This window comes from Hyperolius riggenbachi, chromosome 8 (genome assembly GCF_040937935.1).
Source record: "Hyperolius riggenbachi isolate aHypRig1 chromosome 8, aHypRig1.pri, whole genome shotgun sequence".
NCBI classification, from domain to species: Eukaryota; Metazoa; Chordata; class Amphibia; order Anura; family Hyperoliidae; genus Hyperolius; species Hyperolius riggenbachi.
Genome location: NC_090653.1, coordinates 266,083,368 through 266,105,079, shown reverse-complemented (window position 1 = coordinate 266,105,079; position 21,712 = coordinate 266,083,368). Strand labels below are relative to the sequence as shown.

Below are 21,712 nucleotides of genomic sequence, written 5' to 3'. Positions count from 1 at the left end.
TGTTTAGGCTGAAGCTCCTCTTTAAACATTTATTCACTGTAATTGCCATTTCTGTATATCGTATATTGGTATATACCATTGTCTGTATTATTATGTACCCCCTGTTTGTTTCTTACTTTGTACAGCGGCAGGGAACATTTTGGTGATTTATAAATCAATAATAATAATAATATTAATAATAATAGAAGCACCGCACTCACTTCAGCCTCTTTCAGACGTCGCTCAAACCATCCTTTGGTGCCCTCTAGTGACTGAATCTGTAATCGCAGCTCCTCTGTAGTCTGCTGTAAGCCTTCCAGCTCCCTGCAGCGAGCCTGACAATACAGAGAACATTAAGTCCACATGTGCAGCTGGATGCTCCAAGTCTCCAACATGGTATAAAACCTTTCAGCCAATCAGAAACTGAAGACTTGTTACAGAGCAAACAAGAAGGCAGATAATTAACACATAAAAAGGTACTTTCTGTTTTTACAACTAGCTTAATTGCCTCCATCTCTGCTGGTAGCTCTCAAAGCAGCACATCCATTGTCTGTTGTTTTCACTGAGTTCAGTGCAAAATCATTTCTTTGTTTTTTTGCATTTTAAGCAGTAGGATCAGCCATACTATGCCAGGGAAAAACACATATATAAGTAGATAAATACTTGATCTACTTACATAACACATGTATTATACTGTCCACGTTTTGATTTCAGTGAATGTTATATAGTAAATTACGAGAATTCTGTTCCTGGTGGGGGCCATGTCTTTTGCCCACAGTTAAGGCTAACTCCTGATGTCATTTCTGCCCTTTACTTTTTTTCTTGTCTCCTCCAATCGCTGAGTCGCCTCAGCATTGCTTGTAAACACAAATGAGCAGGAGATCAGGTTTCAGATAAGCAGCTGGGCAGGGAAATAAGGGGAAGAGGAGGAATAGATTATAGATAAAAAGAACCCCCAGCATGCAATTCTTTGGCACAACTACTAAAGGGCCAGTGTTCCTTAAGTATGTGATAACTCCAAATCATAACAGCAGAAAAAGTTTTGAAAGTTTTGAATGCAGGCTTAGCATCTTTATCACTTAATACACTCAGACCAGTTGCTATTGAAATTTGATTTTTATGGTGATGATACCGCTTTAAAGTGCACCTGAACTCAGAACTTCCTATGCTTTAAAAGATAAGCAACAGCATAATAACCTTTAAAAGAAAAAACATCTTTGTTACAGCTAATACAAATCCTGCAATACATCTTCAGTGTGTCTACATCCTGCTTTCATGGAAGCAGAGATAGCGTGAACATCCTGTGTTTACAAGTGAGCTCTCTGCCTGACAGTTAAGAGATCAAATTACAACTGGTGATTGGTCACAGATGAGGAGGGATTAAACAGGCTAAACTAGTACATACAGGGTGCATTTTTCTCTGTTTTCCTTCTCTCCTGTGCAAGAGTTCGGGTGCACTTTAAAGCGGATCTGAACTCAGAACATCCTCTCTGCCCTAAAGATAAGCAACAGCATAATAACCTTTAAAGATAAACATATCTTTGTCACAGCTTACAGAACTCCTGCCATAAATCTGAAGTGTGTCTACTTCCTGCTTTCATGAAAGCAGACGAAAGGGTTCACATCCTGCGTTTACATATCAGCTGAATCTGCCGAGACTGACAAATTTGTGTGCCGACACAGCTCAGAGTGCAAATTACACGTGTGATTAGTCACAGATGAGGGTGAATTAGACAGGCTCTTCTCTCTAAAAACACACAGGGTGTATTTCTCTCGGTTTTCCTTGTGTCCTGTGCAAGAGTTCATACACACACACACGTGGGGACCGGGGCTCAGGCGACAGTTTGGGGCTGACTCTGGATGTGGCTGAGCTGGCACTTCACCCCACCCAATGGCACAAAGGGAGAGGGGGATGTCCAGCGGAAAGGGTCAGTACACTAGGCTCCAGTGGGAGCATGATGGAGACTGCCAGTCACTGCACCCAGGAGTGAGCAGTGCTGATCATGGGATCATACAGCTAAGCTGTAAAAATTAGCGAATTTTAGATATTTTTGTGCAATGAAAGGAGATAAATTGTGGCGGCACTGAAGCTATTGGCGGGGCTGTGTGCAAGCAGGGCTGCACTCGGTGGGATGTAGCTTGTCGTTCTCGTTGCAAGCTAAGTACCAGAAAGTAAGGGTATGTACAAATTATGTGGAATGGAAAGAATGTATGGCACTGCTGGATTTGAAGCAATGGTTGAATATTTATTCACGGTGGAGTACCAATAACAAATAGTGCATATAAGTAGCTGCAGTCACATCCGAGTCTTAGTGCTTGTGTGTCAGGAGCGGACCCTACTATGAAGCCACCTGAATCTCATGATTCAGGCAGCAAAATCTAGAAGGCGGCATTTGGACAAACAGTTTGGGCCATCTGGCGCCCGCCTCCTCTCCGCTCTCCTGTCTGCCTTCTTGGCCCACATACCTCATCCACACATCCCTGTCCTTGCCACCCTTCCCTATGATTATGATAAGCAGCTGAGGTGTCACTATATTATCGAGGCATGCTACAGTATAACTCCATCACCAGATTGGTCCCTGCTACTGATCGAGAGCAGTGATTGGCCCAATAATGGTGCCCTGGTAATGCCTGCACCAGTTAGCAAAAGGAGCAGCAGGCGGCTGTGATTGGCCAGTCTGGTGCCAATACCCGCCTGATTGATCGTGTGCCAAAACTTCCCCTCTGACAGGCCATGGCAATCTCTCGTCGTTAAGGGGTTTAAATGGGGGGTATACCGTATAATATAGGAGATTCTATCTATCTAAGCATTCCCTCACAGCCCTCCCACGGTCTGCCATTCAGTCGCAATCTACCCCGGTAACTGGCTCAGTTGGGGTCTTTTGCGCATGCCTGCCGGGACCCTCCTGCGCACTATTCATGCACATGCGGCTCCGGCTTACTGCACAGGCACTGCAGTACTCGTACAGGCGCAGTATGGCTGTGCCCATGACTGACGAGGAGCACGGCCCTGATGGGATTACCAACAAGCGCTTGTCAGTAATCTGCAGGGGTCTGCGCTCGGCAACAGGGGACCGGAGGATGGCATGGGAAGCCTCTATAGCAGTGATGGCTAACCTTGGCATTCCAGCTGTGGTGGAACTACAAGTCCCATGAGGCATTGCAATACTCTGACAGCTGTAAGCATAACTCGGGGAGACAGAGGCATGATGGGATTTGTAGTTTTGTCACAGCTGGAGTGCCAAGGTTAGTCATCACTGCTCTATAGAATCCAGAGGCTTTCTCTTCTTAGGCAATTATATACGGTACTTTTTTAACTTGGCGATGTTTCGTGTATACTTTCAGTGGTTGAGAGAAAAACCTCTGGCACTGCCTTATTTGCAAGTAATGCTGGGAACAACTTCCAGTCCGATTGACGGGAATTGGATGTTTATTTCTGACCTGATCAATAAATGGATTTAAAAAAGTTATCATCGGAAAATCGATCCGTTTATCGACCGGAAGCAGATTGGACACGTACACTCAATACAACTTACCGTTTGATTACCCGTGGATTGGACGGGAAATGGCATCTTGTGTTGCTAGCAAAAAACTTATGCACATGGTAGGGCAGAGGTGTCAAACTTAATCACAAAAATCTAAAACGTAGCCTAAGTTGCAGGGCGAATTGTTTACTAAGCGTTAAAATTAAAGAAAAATCTTAAAATAAGTGGTTTAACTATGGCAACCGTGAGGGGCCTGGGCCTCCCCTTCTGCAGAGTAGCGAAGTAGAGCAGTTTAATATTTTCCTGCTCCAGTGCTGCTTTGTGTCTCCTCTGAACTTCCTGATAGCCACATGCTCTATATATACTGCATACCTCAGGCTCCTGAGACTTGTCACATGATCAGGGAAGGAGGTATGGAAGCACATAGCGTGCAGCTGCCAGAAGTAACAGAAGAGTAAAGACGCCTCACTGGAGCAGGTAGATTTTACATTGCTCCACTACTCTGCTCTGTGGGGAGATGTTGTAGGGGGATTGTGTGTGGGGGTGGGTGTGTGTAGGGGGGTGGGTGTGTGTGTGTGTGTGTGTGTGTGTGTGTGTGTGTGTGTGTGTGTGTGTGTGTGTGTGTGTGTGTGTGTGTGTGTGTGTGTGTGTGTGTGTGTGTGTGTGTGTGTGTGTGTATTTACCAGCCACTGGGTCTAAACAGGGGGACCATGCTAATTTCACTGGGTGGTCCCGTGGGTTGTTGCTGTACCCCAGCTTAAACTTAGTGTTTCAACTAGAAACCCTGTCACTGGTGTTCTCCCCAGCTCGGGAAAGCTTTTATTTCTTACATTTGAAGCTCTCAGGGGGCCACATTCGGCCCATGTACCTTAAGTTTGACAACTGTGAGGTAGAGTGTAAAAAGCAGTGCAATGCGGCGCTGGTGCTGAATCTATAGACATGGATATTTCCCACTGACACTCAGCTTGTGTCCTCCCCAGGAATTCAGCATCTATAAAAAGCAGCAGATCTATGGAAGTGAATCTTGGCGGAACTCCACAAGATCCTGCTGTGAATATTACCGGAAACCAGCAATAAAGGTTGGCAAGCTGCGGTCTTTGATGCTCGCTAAGGTTTCTATTATTGGAGGAGGCTGGCCTCTCCTGTCCGGAAGTCCTGGCAGCCTCACCTTCTCATCTCTTAGCTGCACCCTCAGCTCCTCCTCTCCTCGGTTCTTTTCCTCATGGAGTTCTCGCAGCTCTTTTTCGTATTTGGCCCGAATGCTCAGAACCTCCTTCTCGTGCTGGAGCTTAATGTTCCCCACCTCTTCCTTGTGCCGTGTTTTCTCCTGCTGCATCTCGATGGCCATCTCGTCCAGCATGCCTTTCCGCTTGTCTGCACTCTGTGGAAAGATGGAGACCAGGTCAAACAATCGGACGGCCAAGAGGTCAAACTGCTGAAGGGGGCTTCCACCAGAAGGAGCCATACACTGGCTTATATGGCCAACAGATAGATTCCTCTCCAATCATTATCTGATCAGAGAGGGATCTACCTGAATGAATCCCTCCACACAGATTTTCATTCGTTTTCAGCATGAAATCTATTGAAAACCTGTACATGCCTGCTGGGTCTCCCAGGCCCACCTTAACAACCCCCCCAGGCCGTGCAGTGTAGTGGTTGCTGCTCTCGCCTGTCTGTAGCGCAGTTCCAGTGTCCTCTCCCCCACCTCCTGCTCCTTCCTCTCTTCTTCACTCCTGAGTCCAGGGTGCTTGGGTGACATAACACATGTTATAGAGAGCAAGCACTAGGGGGCACTGTAATACTTACGGTGATCAATAGAGGCATCTAGTATTTGGCCTTAAAGAGAACCAGAGACGAAGCACTCTCATGTATTTTATTACATTTATCAGTGGGAACATGACAGTAAACACTTAGCTTGTTTTTAGTTTAAATCTTCTCTGCTTAATCTGTTTATAATCAGCTGTGATAAGAATCTCTGACTGAGTCAGTCTAGGTTTGACCTGGAATCATTATAGCTGAGTCACTCTTTTGTGGAGTCTTTTCAAGCCCAAGCCTTCCCCCTCCTGGATCAGATTTCCTGCTTTACATACTGAGAGCTCTGATGACATGGGAGGGGCTGCTGCTGCAGGAAAAATCTCTGAAACAGACAAGTGTGGCTGTGTGATCGGTGTGCTCTGTCATCATTATTATCTACTGTATGCAGTTTCATTACTATGAGAGACACTTCCTACAGGCAGCCACACAGCATACCAGAATATGAAGTTGAAAGCACACAGATGAAATGCTGCAGCAGCCCTGCTTGTTTATAGTATCATAGAGGCTAGACAGCACATCCAGAACACCTCATAACCTGGAAGCAGAAGGGATATGAGCCGGCGGCCATATTGGATATTTCCTGGAGCAATAATGGATAAAAAGCACTCAAAAAGGCACACCAGAGCGGCGAAATTATTAGGTAGAGCATTTATTCTTTACAAGCTATCAACTGGTATGTTTATTTTGTGTGAATTGTTCATCTCTGGTTCCCTTTAAGCATTTGTTACATCATAGAAGCACCCCAGGACTCATAAGTGAAGAGAGAGGAAGGAGCACCCGGCAGGGAAAGAAGAGATTGAAACCATTCCGCGCAAAGGTAAAAGAAGCTTTGGTGCTTGTCAAATCATACGCCACCAGCGATATGCTCCCGACCTGCCGGCAATAGAACAAAATTTACATCCTGCACAAATGACCACATTAACTGATTTGTTGCTGAAAATCGGTCCATCAGGAATCATTTGCGGCACTGATTTCTAGTACATTTGATTAAATTATAGTATCAAGTGTATGGCCACCTTAAAGAGAATCTGAAGTAAAAAAAAAAAAAAAAAAAAAAAAAAAAAAAAAAGATATACTCACCTAAGGAGAGGGAAGGCCCTGGGTCCTATAAAGCCCTCTCATTCTTGGTCCTCGTTCACGGTCCTTGCGTTCCAGCGCTGGCTCCCCTGTTCAACTCTCCCACCACATGAGGCATTTCAAGTTTTCGGGAGCCCTAGTGCTCCTGAAGACAGGCTGCTCTGTACTGCGCATGTGCGAGTGTGTAAGAGAGCGTGTTCGCGCATGTGCAGAACCGAGTGGCTCGTCTTTGGGAGCACTTGGGCTCCTAAAGATTTTTGAAGCCTCCCATAGCAGCAGAGAGCAGTCTCTGACCCATCGGTTGGAGACTGCTAACCTGTGAGCAAGCATTGGAACCGTGAGAGGAATGGAAAGACTCTATAGGTCCCAGAGCCTTCCCTCTCCTTATGTAAGTATTTGGTTTGTTTGTTTTTTAATTCACTTCAGACTCACTCTAAAGTTATTAAAGGACACCTGAAGTGAGAGAGATATGGAGGCTGCCATACTTCTTTCCTTTTAAACAATGCCAGTTGCCTGGCAGTCCTGCTGATCTTTCATGCATCAGTAGTGTCTGGATCACACACCAGAAACAAGCATGCAGACTTCAGTCAAACATCGCCATGCTTCTTCATGGTCAATGGCGAAAAGTATTAAGCTGGCCATACACTAGGCCGATTCCCGCCAGATCGACAGCAGATTCGATCACTGGGATCGAATCTGCTGTCACATCGTTCCCGCTACACGCCGAATTTCGATCCATTTCGTCCGATCCCGTCGATCGCTCCGTGCGGAAAATTACCGTCGATAGCAACGTTCGAGTGCCCGACGACCTACGCAATAGAGCGGCAATACATTACCTGCTCCGCTGGCGCGACTGCCCCCGGTCACCGCTGCTCCGTCTCCGCTCTGGTCTCCGGGTCCGGCAAGCCTTCACTTCTTCCTGCCCGGCAGGAAGTTTAACCAGTAGAGCGCCCTCTACTGTTTAAACTTCCTGCCGGGCAGGAAGAAGTGAAGCATGCCGGAGACCAGACCAGCGCAGAGACAGAGCAGCGGTGACCTGGGGCAGTCGCGCCAGCGGAGCAGGTAATGTATGCGGGGGGGGGGGGGGGGGAGCGGCGGCAGCACCACCACAACAGATTGTGAACAGTTTCAGGCTGAAATCGGTTCACAATCTGTTTGCAGTAAGGTGGCCATACGATCCCTCTCCGATCAGATTCGATCAGAGAGGGATCTATCTGTTGGTCGCATCTGATAGCAAATCGACCAGTGTATGGCTACCTTTAGAGACCAGAGGATCAGCAGGACAACCAGGCAATTGGCATTGCTTAAAAGGAAATAAACATGACAGCCTCCATATCTCCCTCACATCAGGTGTGCTTTAAAGTGAAATTATGCTCTCAATGAAAATCTGTGATAAACATTTATCAGGCCGGCACAAACATTTCTTCAGTGTAATGTGAAGCCCTATGCGTTTCGTCATGAATGACTCATCAGGGGCTGAGATTGGAAGATGATAAAGAACCATGTGTGATTCTGTTTAACTGAAGCACAGAGATCAAGAAGCAAAATACGAGAAGATATGGAGTACATGTTGCTGACTGTATAAGAATAAAGCAGGTTAGCATAATATACAATAAAAGCACGTCCATAAATTCTTATTCACATAGTTATTCTAGCGGAGTTCTTCTTTAAGGAGCACCCACCTTTCTGGCTTCGTCCAGATCCTGCTGTAACTGCTGGATTTCCTGTTTCTGCTCTTGCAGCTGCTCCAGGAGACGGCCGTGGGCACGGTTGGCTTCCTGGAGGAAACATGATTGCACAAAGGTTGCCATTCATGTAAACGTTTCCCATTTTCCACCAAAATTTATAGTTTTTGGCCACTGCGCCAGATGGAAGATTTTGCATGATCAGCAGCAGGTTGGCAGTGGGTTGCTTACAGCGTCTGATTTTGGCCCAACCAATGCAGCAGCGGAGTTTCTCTGACCTATCCTCTGGCACTTCCTCCCGTTCTCTTCACCGCTGGGGCTTCTTTCTATCTTCACTCCTGGGGAGCTTTGTCTCACATGACAAATACTAGGGGCTAAATACTAGAGGCCTCTAGTTGTCACGTAAGGTATGCGTCATGGAGTGTTTGGCCTCTAGTGTCTAGTCTAGGTATACACAGCTTCCTGGGAGTGAAGAGGCAGAAAGAATCTCCGGCGATGGAGAGAAGACACAGGAGAAAGCGCTAGGGACAGTTGAGAGAAGCTTCGGTGCCCCTACCCACTACACGGCCTGGGGGTGTCTAGACTGCGGGTCAGTCAATTAAGAACACAGATTTTCCATCAATTTCATGCCAGAAGCTACTGACAATCTGTGTGTAGTGTGTGGAGGAAATCAATCAGATAGATCCCTCTCTGATCAGATAATGATCTGAGGGGGATTTTCTTGTGAACACAGAGCTGGCCCCATCTATATGAGAGAGCAGAGGGAGGAGATGGGTGAGGTCAGGGGGTGGCTCTGTACAGATTGGGAAGGCATTTCCCTGTCCTAGTCTGCTGGCAGCTCTAGAATTTGTGCACAGATCTCCAGGTCATGTGACTGAACTTTACACCCTTTCCTTGTTATCAGTCAAACAGCTACTACTACTTTTAGTTTTGCAGCTGAATGAAGCAGATTTTACGACACACTGACATGGCTACAGTTTAGAATTCAGTCTTAGAAATTCAGCCCTTAGAAGTTTCCTTGGGTCTCGTATTTTCATTTTCAGATTACTAAAACACATATAGTTATATCATAAGTTTATTTTCAGTTAAGGCTTGCTTTAAAATTTGGACCATCTGTAGTTCCATATCTCCCAACTCTTTAGGAGGGACAGTCCCTCTTTGGGAACCCAGTCCCACTGCCCCTCTTTCTTCCTCATTTGTCCCTCTTTCAGGACTGATGTACAGATCTATATAAGTATATGTATTCTTCTACTGAAAAAAATGTGTTTAATTGACTCTAAACTTTATTCCCATCCTTTAAATTGCTATACTCCTTATTTTCATATGTTAATGTGAAGGAAAATAAACCAGGATAGAAAGGACCAGTGTGGTTTGAATAATAATACTACATAATTTTCTTATGGAATATTTATGGTATGTGTTACAGGGGCATGATTAGGGGTGAGGCAGGGGCATGGTTTGAGTGTCCCTCTTTCTTATCTCAAAAATTTGGGAGGTATGAGTAGTCCAACTAGGTAACTTATCGTTCAATCATCTGGTCTAGAAACGAAATACGACAGTCTGCCTCTTTTCACACGTTCAACGTTTCCTGGAGTGTACCATTCATGTGCTGCCAGTATAAGGCAAGCCTTAACCTCCCTGGCGGTTAATTTTTTTTTGCCAAATTGGCAAAAATCCTTTTTTTTTTTTTTTTTTTTTTTTTTTTGTGTTTCATGTAAAGCTACCAGAGTGGTAGCTACATGAAACACCACTAGAGGGCGCATGAGTCCCTCTAGTGCGATCGTCGCCGGCATCAATAGCAAACAGGGGAATGCGTATATAACGCGTTCTCCTGTTTGGCTTCTCCTGTCGCCATGGCGACGATCGGAATGACGTCATGGACGTCAGCCAACGTTCTGACGTCAGACACCTCCGATCCAGCCCATAGCGCTGCCCGGAACTCATTGGTCCGGGCAGCGCAGGGCTCTGGCGGGGGCCCTCTTGCGCCGCTGCGTACGGGCGATCGCCGCAGAGCGGCGGCGATCGAGCTGTACGCGCGGCTAGCAAAGTGCTAGCTGCGCGTACAGCATTTTGAATGGAGGCAATCGCCCCACCAGGGGCTGAGATATCTTCCTGCGTGGCATAGCCCGAGCTCAGCTCGGGCTTACCGCCAGGAAGGTTAAAGAGGAACTGTAGTGAATAGAACAATGGATAAAACTGCTTATTGTTTACAATATTCATGTATAGATTATTTATTCAGTGTTTGCACATTGTAAAATCTTTCCTCACCCAGATTTACATTCTGAAATGTATCACTGGTGGGGTGACACCTTTAGTTCTGCCAGGTGATCTGTGCTTAATGTTTGTTACCGAGAGTTCTATGCACAGAGGGACATGTTGCTTGCTTGTCAGTTGGAAAAAAACTGTTATTTCCCACAATGCAACAAGATTCAAAGACAGCAAACTGTCAGGACCTTGGCCCTGACATCACACTGTGGGAGGGGTTTCACCACAATATCAGCCATACAAACACCTCTGATAATCTATCTGAGAAAAGGTAAAGATTTCTTCTGGGAAAGGGGGGTATCAGCTACTGATTGGGATGACGTTCAATCCTGGGTTAAAGTTCCTCACTATCGCAAATAAATTAACAACATTTAAAGGACACCCGAGGTGAAAATAAACTAATGACATAAAGAATTGTATCTATCCTTCTCCTAAAAATTAGTTAAGATATTCCCCAGATTTATTTTATATTTAAATCTACTTTTTAAGTATTTACTGTTTTATTGATTTTGCTCAATGACACATTCATTGACGTATACAGAGCTAAATCTACAAACTATTGACCTTTTTAACTCTTTCCTGCTCTCAGAAGACATTTTCTGCTAGGAAAGTGTTTTATAGTTGTAATTTCTTAGCAGTGAGGGTCACACTGTAGTCTGACCCAGACAGGAACTGCCACTTACATACCTGATGTTTAACTCTTTCAGGCAGAGAAAGAAAAAAAGGAACACAGCATAGTTATTTGTGTGCTATGCACTGTACATACACATGTCTATCTCATCATGTCACATGTCACCTCGGGTATCCTTTAAAATGTACGTTTAAGTATATGAATAAAATGTACATGTGTTCTAGAGTAAAATGCACTATAAATTACTTTTTTTCCTATCTCGCTGCCACTGACAATCTGACAGATTTTGGACTAGTCCGTCTGGGTGATTCTCTGCGTTTTCTTTATTTTCAAAATAACTCACTAAACTGCAGTTGCTCAGTCCAAATGCCAAAATATTGTGCAAATAAGCAGGGAGACCGTTCAACATATTTGTACAGATCCTTTCCAATGAGAACTTTTGTAGAGAATAAAATACTGAAAATCCCTCATGAGGAGATATACCAGTCCACAACCTGTCAGATTTTTAATGCTTACTGTAAGGGATAACAACCTAGGTGAAAAAGTAATTTATGGTGATTTGAACTGAGGGAGAAATTTACTGTATATTCTGGCATATAAGACTACTTTTTAACCCAGGAAAATCTTCTCAAAAGTCAGGGGGTCATCTTATGGGGCGGGTGCTGAAACTACCGAGCCAGACTGGAGAATCTGCGATTGCCGCATATGGTGGAGAGGAGCTCAAAAAATGAAGTGACTTAACGCGGTCCCGATGACGAGGTGAGGGGAGGCACCTCACTGGGGAGGTGTAAGTGAAGGGTGGAGCAAGCTGCAGGCGTCCGGGTATGGATAACAGAGAGAGAACGGCGCTGTGCCCAGAAAACACACCTCTTTCACCCGTCTGCCCCGCTCTTGTATCCTATTACCGTACCTTCTTCTCTGCCTCTCAGATCTCACTCCTGAGGACTGCAGAGAAGCGGCACAGGCGTGCATCTGAGAGATCTGAGAGGCAGAGAAGGAGGTAATAGTATACAAGGGCGGGCTAGACGGGTGAAAGAGGCATGTTTGTGCTACCGCTCTGATAGTCTTGGAGACAGGGATAGCTGACCAATCCAAGCAGACTTTGTATACAACAACCAGCCAATCACCGGTAAGGTACATTGCTTGCCATGATTGGCTGGTTGTTGTATACTGGGTACCACATACAGTACAGCACCAGTATCTGTACCTGTTTATACAGTATAGCACCAGTACATACAATACAGTACACAAATGTCCAAGAGTCAAGAGGGGTAGTCTTATAGGGTGTATGCCAAAATATATATTTTAACTGGAAAAGTTGGGGGTCGTCTTATACGCCGGAATATACGGTACTTTTTATAAATATGTATTTTAAATTTTACAAATGCATCATGTGTGATGTCCCACCTGCAGCTGGGTCTTCATGTCGTCCTTCTGCTGTAACAGAGCCTCCTTCTCATTCTGCAGCTGCTGGAGGTCGGCAGCTAGAGCTGCGCTCTGGTCCCGCAACAGGCTCAGCTCCTGAGTTCTGGACGTCTGAATCTGCACAGATAAAATGAGATTCATAAACTCATCCATATGGAATTCCACCTTCGTGACATGAGGTCTGCCCTGCAGGGTCACATGAAGCGTAATGGCAGGTCCCCTCATTCTCTCAGAGATCAGAGAGAGAGATACCCAAATGGCAACCAGGGAGACTTTCTTTAGGAAACTGATGGACCTATTCCACATTTTCACTCATTAGAAGATGAGAGAAAACTCTGCATTCTACTGAAAGAAGAGTAATCCACAGTGACAATTGCTGCACATTATGTCACAGCATGCCACAGACTGAGAGGAGGAATCCACAGTGACAATGGCTGCACACTATGTCACAGCATGCCACAGACTGAGAGGAGGAATCCACAGTGACAATCTCTGCACACTATGCCACAGCATGCCACAGACAGAGCAGAATAAATGAACTTTAAACCTAAAAATGTCCACACACCGCTTACCTATTATACCTCTATCCTACCCCCAAACTCCCTGGACTCACCCCATTTCTCTTTGCTTTACCAACACTTGTATGTATCTTGGTAATACCAATAAAGCTATTTTTGTGTATGCGTGTTATTATTATGTTATTGCGTAATACTTTCTGTGGTCCTCTAAAGTGGAGCGACAAAGCATCCGCAAAGCAACCTAAGCAAGTGTCGGGGAGAAATTGGTCAAATGCTAGCCTCTCTGGCCTTCTCCCACCTCAGTTTACCAAGAGGACCATAAAAAGCAGCCAAAATTACTACCTTGCCTTGGGTCAAAATGTATCCTTCTCTTGATGCATCTTCTGAGCCTTATGCACGGATTGACCAATAATGGAATGTGCAGGCTGTGCACGGCAATATTATCAGAACTAATGCCAGCTGAGTTGCACAAATAGTGTGTCCCGCAGAACATGGGTAATGTGAGCATTTCTATGTTAACAGGCATTAAGCCCTCTGCCACCTACAATGGCCCATAAACACAGTATTAAAACAAGGAGGAGAGGGGAGGGTGGAGATGCTCAAGGGGCACCCAACTGGAGAAACTTCAATGTTTTTGCAAGAGCAAAATAAATCTGAGGACAGGAAGCCAAACAGGTGGATCACTACAGGGGAGGTTGGCAATTATGGGGGAACACTATACACACAAGATTTGTGGGCCCAGGACTATTATAATTATTATTTAGCATTTATATAGCGCCAACATCTGCCGCAGCGCTGTACAGAGTATATAAAGTCTTGTGATCAACTGTCCCTCAGAGGAGCTCACAATCTAGTCCCTACCATAGTCATATGTCTATATATGTATTGTTTACGTATTGTAGTCTAGGGCCAATTTTTAAGGGGAAGCCAATTAACTTATCTGTATGTTTTCGGTATGTGGGAGGAAACCGGAGTGCCCGGAGGAAACCCACACGGGCACAGGGAGAACATACAAACTCCTAGCAGATGTTGACCTGGCTATGAACCAGGAACCCAGCGCTGCAAGGTGAGAGCGCTAACCACTACACCACCGTGCTGACTGTGACTAAGGGCCCATTACCTGCCCGATACGCGTAAGCCTGTTCATGATGCATTACCAATAAAGTTGCTATATTTTATTACCACCCTCCACTGTGACTTATGGATGACCTTCTCTGTATTATTGCCATTGGTAGTTCACTTTCCTGGGAGGCAAAAACTTAGTTGCTACAAGGGGACATGGTTATGACATTGCGTATTGCATGCTCGTTTGTGCAGCCCAAAGAAACTTCATCACCCACCGCGAGCTTCACAGATGTTATTCCAATGAAAAAAATAACACAGCATGTTTTATAGCACACAGGGATGCAAGAATTGTTAAAAAGCAATATTTACGGAAATGTAGCCAGTTATTTCTAAAGTGACCAATCACATGACGCAACCTCAGCACAAACCCTTGAAGTGACCCCAGCATGGTTACATTTTAAAACAGGTGACAAAATGGCTGCCAAAGATGTGCAAAGGTGTCCATTTTGCACAGATGAGAGCAGGGAAATGGTGAGATCAATGATTGGCGTGACTAGCTGATTTCAATCTACCTGTTCCAGGGCAGCCAGGTTGGTACGCAGGGCATCGTTCTCAGATAGAATGCTGTCCACCTGCTCCTGGCTCGCCGCACTCTGCCACGCCACCTAGACGGGAATGGGTGGCAGGAGCAGGAAGGAGCAGGGACAAGGACAGGTCATGTGACAGGAAGGGAGAAGCAGGAGAGAGTACACAGTTTAGTGAGCAGCAAAACAAACAGGAAGTAACTAGACAAAAAAAAAATATCACAATAAAACCTACTTGTTCTTGGAGACCCTGCAATGCCCGTTCATGATCTTGCTTCAGGCTTTGAATCTGCTCCTTCAAGTCAGTACAATTCTGTGAAGACAGAGAGCAATTTTTACGCATGATTCTAAAAACATGCACGCTGTCCCTTAGCAAGGCTGGTTCGAGCTGTGATGGGGTCCCGGGGAAAAATTAACCCGCCCGTCCTTTATTTCTGGTGAAAATTCTCCTCCATCCTCTCACAGTATTCCCTGGTGGACCTAGTGGTCCTTACATTAATTGCAGGCACCATGTGGCCCCAACCCCACCCTGCATCATGGGGAGTGACACTGTCCACCCCTGTATCACTTAAGTATGGGGTGCCCCAGGGCTCAATCCTCTCTCTCCCCTGCTTTTCACGATTTACATGTTACCGCTTGGAAAACAAATCCAAAAACATGGCCTGACATACCACTGCTATGCAGACGATACCCAACTATATCTTTCCTTCAAGCCTGGTGTGACAGACCCAACTCTAACTACAAACGTCTGCTTACGTGAACTACAGCAATGGATGAATGACAACTGGCTGAAACTAAATGCAGACAAAACTGAAGTCCTTCTGATTGGAGGGCAGAGCATGATAACAAAACAGCTTAACTTGCAGTCTTCACCACTGGGAATAGGAGGCACGGATCTACACAGCTCTGATCATGTGCGTAGCCTGGGAGTTCTAATTGATGGGGATTTCAACTTCAGAACTCAAATCTCTGCTGTGGTGAAATCATCCTATTTTCACCTAAAGAACATTGCAAAAATCAAGCACCTCATCCCCCCCAGAAGATCTGCCAACCTTAGTCCATGCCTTCATCACATCCTGACTGGATTACTGTAATGCTCTCTACACTGGCCTTCCAAAAAAGGTCTTGTACCGCCTACAGCTGATACAGAATACTGCTGCCAGACTGCTAACCAACCCCGTCACTGCCACATAACGCCAGTCCTGCACTCCCTTCACTGGCTACCTATAGAATGGAGGGTCCTATTCAAGATCGGTCTACTGACATTTAAATCCCTGAATAATCTAGGCCCTGGTTACATGAAAGACATTAAAGCTACGTAGCAATCCCCACATTCTCAGATCCACAGGTTCTAATAATCTAGTCATACCCAGAGTCCAGTTGGAAACTTTTGGTCCCAGAGCCTTCTGTCATGCTGCCCCTACGTTCTGGAACTCCTTCCCTCAACATATCAGGACAGCTCCATCCCTGGACGTGTTTAAATCCAGACTGAAAACGCACCTGTTCAGTTTGGCATTTGCAGAAATATAACTTTTGTTGTGTGAATACCTCATCCTACTACCAATTTCTGAATCTGAGATTGAGAGCCTAAGCACTTTGAGTCCTATGGGAGAAAAGCACTATAGAAATGTTATTGTATTGTATTGTATATACAGGGGTTGGACAAAATAATGGAAACACCTTGAAAATCAACAAAATATATTTTAATATGGCGTAGGTCCACCTTTTGCGGCAATTACAGCCTCAATTCTCTGAGGTATTAATTCATACAAATTGTGAATTGTTTCCAAAGGAATTTTAGGCCATTCTTCAGTTAAAACACCCTTTAGTTCTTTTAGAGACGATGGCGGCGAAAATCGACTTCTTAATTGAATCTCTAAGAACAACCATAAAAGCTCAATAATGTTGATGTCTGGGGATTGTGGTGGCCAGATGAGATGCTAAACTTCATTAGAATGTTCCTCGTGCCATTCTTTAACAATTCTAGCTGTATGGATTCGGGCATTATCATCTTGAAAGATGGCATTCCCCTCCAGAAAGAGTTCTTGAACCATAGGATGAACTTGGTCGCTCCAAAATTCCGGCTGTTAATTCTTCTATGAAGGGAAATCATTGGCCCGGCGGATTTCCAAGAAATAGCATCCCAGATCATTACAGAACCCCGACATGTTTTACGGTTGGGAGATGGCAGTCTGGATGAAATGCTTCTTTCGGCTGTCTCCAAACGTACACTCGGCCGGAGGTCGGAAACAAGGTAAACAATGATTCGTCAGAGAAAAATCACATTTTCCACTGCTCGAGGGACCAATTCTGGTGGTTTCTACACCACTCTAAACGCTTTGCAACATTTGTCATTGAGAGCAGAGGTTTTCTAATTGCAGTTCTTCCATGGAATCCAGATTTGTGCTCACGACGAACAGTTTTTGTGGAAACTGGGCTCTGTAGGTGTTCATTCAGCTCTGCACTGATTTTAGTAGCTGTGGTCTTGCGAGCTTTTCTAACCATTCGATTTAGAGTCCGGCGGTCTCTCTCAGACAACTTCGACTTTCAAACAGAACTGTGCTTTGCTGAGGATATTTTTCCTTCTCTTTCAAAGGCAGTCATTACTTTTGAGACAGTACCTCTTGAAATGCCAAGCATTCGGGCAGTTTCTGTTACAGTAGTGTCTGCCATACGAGCACCAACAATTTGGCCTCTTTGAAAGTCTTAGAGATCTGCCATTTTTATAAATTATAACCAACTTTGGTTTAAATATCTGTAAAAAACAATTATTTTAATTAAACATATCAAATAAAAATAAACAAAAAAATTTAACAGGTCAAGTTTTGATTGCTTAAAACATGTTCAAAGATTATGATGCCAAAATGTTAGGCATTTCTATTATTTTGTCCAACCCCTGTATATCCTGTGCTGCAATCAAAGTGTATTCGTCGTATAGCCATGTATTGCTGTATATTGGTATCCAGCCCCCGGACACCTGACAGCTTCCTGTGCTAACATTAAAATTGCAAATTGGGGTGAGGAAGTTTGTTAACAATGGACAAACTAATTTGAAAAAAAAAAAAAAAAAAGTAATATTATTCAGAACGTTATTTTCACTTGTTTTTGTTTTTTTTCTGACCCAGGAGAACAACTCATGACCTCATGCTTCAAAGGCAAAGGAAGTACCTCTTGGCAGACTAAACTGGCCACAGTTCCTCCATTTGGAGACTTTCTGTAGGAGAGCTGAACTCCCATCATGCTCTAGCCCTATTGGTTGAACAGCAGTGGCAATGCAGCCAGCACTCACCTGTAGTGCCCCCTGGTGATCCTGCTGGAGCTTCTGGTTCCGCAACGTAAAGGATTTCAGCTCTTCCTCCTTTCTCAGCTGGATCTCTTCAATTTTCGTTCTTGTTTGCAGAGAGATTGAAAACAGAATAGAGTGAGCAAGTGATGGTGGGAAAGGGGAGTCAGCTGACCCAGGAGCACATTACTCGGCACCCACCTGCTGTCATTGTACAGAGCTTCCTTGTCTGTCTGCAGCCGCAGGTAACTGTCAGGAAGAGAGTCATAAAAAGTAAATAATGCCCAAAATACATCCTCTCTCTCTTGTACATCCTAAGAAGTCACTGGGATTTCCTTACTGCACAGCAAACTGTGATTTCTGTGACAGAGCTATTTCAAAGTGTATCAGAGATGATGTAATAAGAAGTGTTTGTACTTGCCTGAGGCCTCCTCTAGCCTCATGCCTCATGATCATTGTGTCTGTAGCTCAGATCCGTGCATGCTCATTAGCCTCCTGCTGGCCAGCTTTGAGAGGGTCGCTGCTGCTTGTTGGAGGGTTGCGACAGGACAGTGCGGGCACAGGAAGACTGCAGGAGGCTGCAAGAAGCCCCAGGTAAGTTAAAGAGACACTGAAGCCTCTTTTTTTCCATTTTGCTCATATCATCCTGTTAAAGGAGAACTGAAGAGAGAGGTATATGGAGGCGGTCATGTTTATTTCCTTTTAATCAATACCAGTTGCCTGGCAGCCCTGCTGGTCTATTTCTCTGCAGTAGTATCTGAATAAAACCAGAAACAAGCATTCAGCTAGTCTTGTCAGATCTGACTTAGTCTGAACCACTGAAACACCTGATCTGCTGAATGCTTGTTCAGGGGCTATGAAAATGGTATTAGAGGCAGAGGATCAGCAGGGCTGCCAGGCAACTGGTATTGATTAAAAGGAAATAAACATGACAGCCTCCATATACCTCTCTTCAGTTCCCCTTTAAGAGTTAATGCCTAAGTGAAATCGCAGCATCCCCGCGGCAGATGGGTGATTTAATATAGAGAAAGCGACCTGCAAAGTTCCACGACTTTGCAGGTCACAGATCATGCTGCCCTGGCTCGCAGGGCTTTTCTTCCTGGAGAGGCAGTGCTTTCAGCTGTAGCTCTGCCTCTCCACAATCAATCTCCGTGGGCCTCCGCCTCCTCTCCGCCTCCTCTCCGCCCAGGGCCGGCCCTATACTTTTTGCCGCCTGAGGCAAGCTTTGAAAAAACTGCCGACGCCATACCCGCATCCCCCCCCCCCCCCCCGTGGGGGGCCGCTGAGCTGGAGGGGTAGCTGGCAGGACGGGGGTATCGGGTCTAGCGGTGGGGAGGGGGGTCGGACCCCCCCCCCTCCCTCGCCTGGGACCCCCGATCTGCGCTCCCCTCCAGCTTTAAATGTAGCGTAAGCAGCCGACAGACAGTAAGAGGCACGGGCGGGGGATCACTCACCTTCCTCGTTCCAACGTGTGCTCCACTGACGTCACTTCCTGCAATGCTGGCCACGTACAATACAGTGGGCGGCGTTGCAGGAAGTGACGTCAGTGGAGCGCACGCTGGAACGAGGAAGAGGTGAGTGATCCCACGCCCGTGCCTCTTACTGTCTGTCGCTGCTTACGCTACATTTAAAGCTGGAGGGGAGAACAGATCGGGAAACCCAGGCGAGGGAGGGGGGGGGTCCGACCCCCCTCCCCACCGCTAGGCCCAATACCCCCGTCCTGCCAGCTACCCCTCCAGCTCGGCGGCCGGCACCCCCGCACGGGCGGATGCCGCCCCTAGAACTTTGCCGTCTGAGGCAAAAGTTTCACCCCGCCTCATGAGCGGGCCGGCCCTGTCTCCGCCCCTCTAAGTGAAAGAAGACAGAGAGGTGGGGAGAGGCGGCGATCCGCAGAGATTAACTGCGGAGGAGGCAGAGCTACAGCCTAAAGCTCTGCCTCATTGAGGAATTGAAGCCCTGTGAGCCCGGGAGCTTTGCAGGGCTAATCCTCAGCAATAAATCTGTCATCTGCCGTGGTGATGCGGCGATTTCACTTAGGCATTAACACTTAACAGGACTATATGAGAAAATCAGGGGGGAAAAAAGAGACTTCAGAGACTCTTTAAACAGATTTTTTCCCCCCACTTAAATTACTCTTTAGTAATAATCCTACTGACTAATGTGGACTTTGGTACACACAGATTTTGGCAAAACATTTAATAAACACAATACAAACATATCTGGCACTTTTGTAAAAGAAAAAAAAATATCGCTGGCAGTCTCAGGGTTAAGACTCGCTACTCCTGTATACGCTGGGTGGTTGTATTTCGTTTAGACCTGCTTTAACCTTGCCAAATAAACATCTCTTTGTCTCATTTATAAATCAATGAAATTCAGCTCTGTCAGCAGAAGGTTGGTTCTGATCAGGCAGATTTCTACCATTCCCTGTACTGAGAGAACTGCCATCCAAGTTAATTTACAGTTATTGGCTTATCAATAAAGATGATTTACCTGTCATGTTTCTTCTTCAGCTTTTCAGACACCTGTTAGAGAATGAGGACAGCAGAATTATGTCTGGGTGAATATACTGCAGGCTTAAAGGACCACTCCCATGAATCAATACATTTTTAACCATCCAACAGATATATAGTATATATGAGCCTTGCTGTGTCATTTTTTTTTTATTTTGTGATGTCCCTTTAATTTACTGTTTGCCACTGAAATCGGAGTCCGTCAGTCCCTTGCATAACGTTGACGGACTTTTGTATCTAATAAACATTGCAGGGGGAGCCTTTGCAGGGTTTGGTAGAAAAAAGATGAGATGGTTTTGCCCTGCAATCCCAACTGTGAAGGATCATTGCGCTCGTGCTTACCCCTCAGCAGTAGTCATTATTTAGAAGGAACCCTCCGCAGGCTTTTAGGGAGGCAGCTGTCAGCGCAGACTTTGCTGCGCAATGAGCCGCTCTCCCTCTATCTTGATTCGCCTGCGGGTCTGCCAATGACGACGTCATCAGGGCTGGAGGCGTGGCGAAAGACAGAAGCTGTACGCTCTGTCAGTACAGCAGAGCGAGCTCTGCGCTCATTACGCCGCACGTCATAAGGACGTGAGCCGCGGCGATAGACAGAGGGAAGCCCATACTGACTCTGCCACCGCAGTCACTCAGCCCCTCTACACATCCTCATTGGCATTGGCAGACCCGCAGGCGAATCAAGGTAGAGGGAGAGCGGCTCATTACGCAGCAAAGTCTGCGCTGACAGCTGCCACCCTAAAAGCCTGCGGAGGGGTCCTTCTAAATAACGGCTACTGCTGAGGGGTAAGCACGAGCGCAATGATCCTTCACAGTTGGGATTGCAGGGCAAAACCATCTCGTCTTTTTTCTACCAAACCCTGCAAAGGCTCCCCCTGCAATGTTTATTAGATACAAAAGTCCGTCAACGTTATGCAAGGGACTGACGGACTCCGATTTCAGTGGCAAACAGTAAATTAAAGGGACATCACAAAATTAAAAAAAAATGACACAGCAAGACTCATATATATACTATATATATATATATATATATATATATATATATATATATATATATATATATATTTATATATATATATATATACTGTTGGATGGTTAAAAATTTATTGATTCGTGGGAGTGGTCCTTTAATGCCCCAACGATAAACACACACTCACTTTATTAGGAACACCAATACAGCTGCTTACTCATGCAATTATCTAACCAGCCAATGAAATGGCAACAGCAGATACAGGTCAGGAGCTTCAGTTAATGCTTACATCAAACACCACAATGTTATTTCAGTCATTTTGGCTGTGTCGTTGTCAGAAGAGCAAGTATGAGAAATTCAACAACTGCTGACCTTCTAGAATGCTCAGAAAAAAACATTATGTAGCAATCTCTAGAGTTAAAG

At 45.5% G+C, this 21,712-nt stretch overlaps 1 protein-coding gene across 1 annotated transcript in view; it reads right to left on the bottom strand.

Moving 5' to 3' along the window:
* Positions 1–21,712, bottom strand: part of GRIPAP1 (GRIP1 associated protein 1) — a 255,468-nt gene that overhangs the window by 153,852 nt on the left and 79,904 nt on the right. The window contains exons 12-20 of the mRNA XM_068248000.1: positions 20,303–20,334; positions 18,014–18,061; positions 17,819–17,918; positions 14,765–14,842; positions 14,518–14,610; positions 12,345–12,479; positions 8,039–8,134; positions 4,633–4,845; positions 201–314 (exon numbers count right to left, since the gene is read on the bottom strand). Coding sequence (XP_068104101.1) covers positions 201–314; positions 4,633–4,845; positions 8,039–8,134; positions 12,345–12,479; positions 14,518–14,610; positions 14,765–14,842; positions 17,819–17,918; positions 18,014–18,061; positions 20,303–20,334 — 909 coding nt within the window. The remainder of the gene's footprint in view (positions 1–200; positions 315–4,632; positions 4,846–8,038; positions 8,135–12,344; positions 12,480–14,517; positions 14,611–14,764; positions 14,843–17,818; positions 17,919–18,013; positions 18,062–20,302; positions 20,335–21,712) is intronic.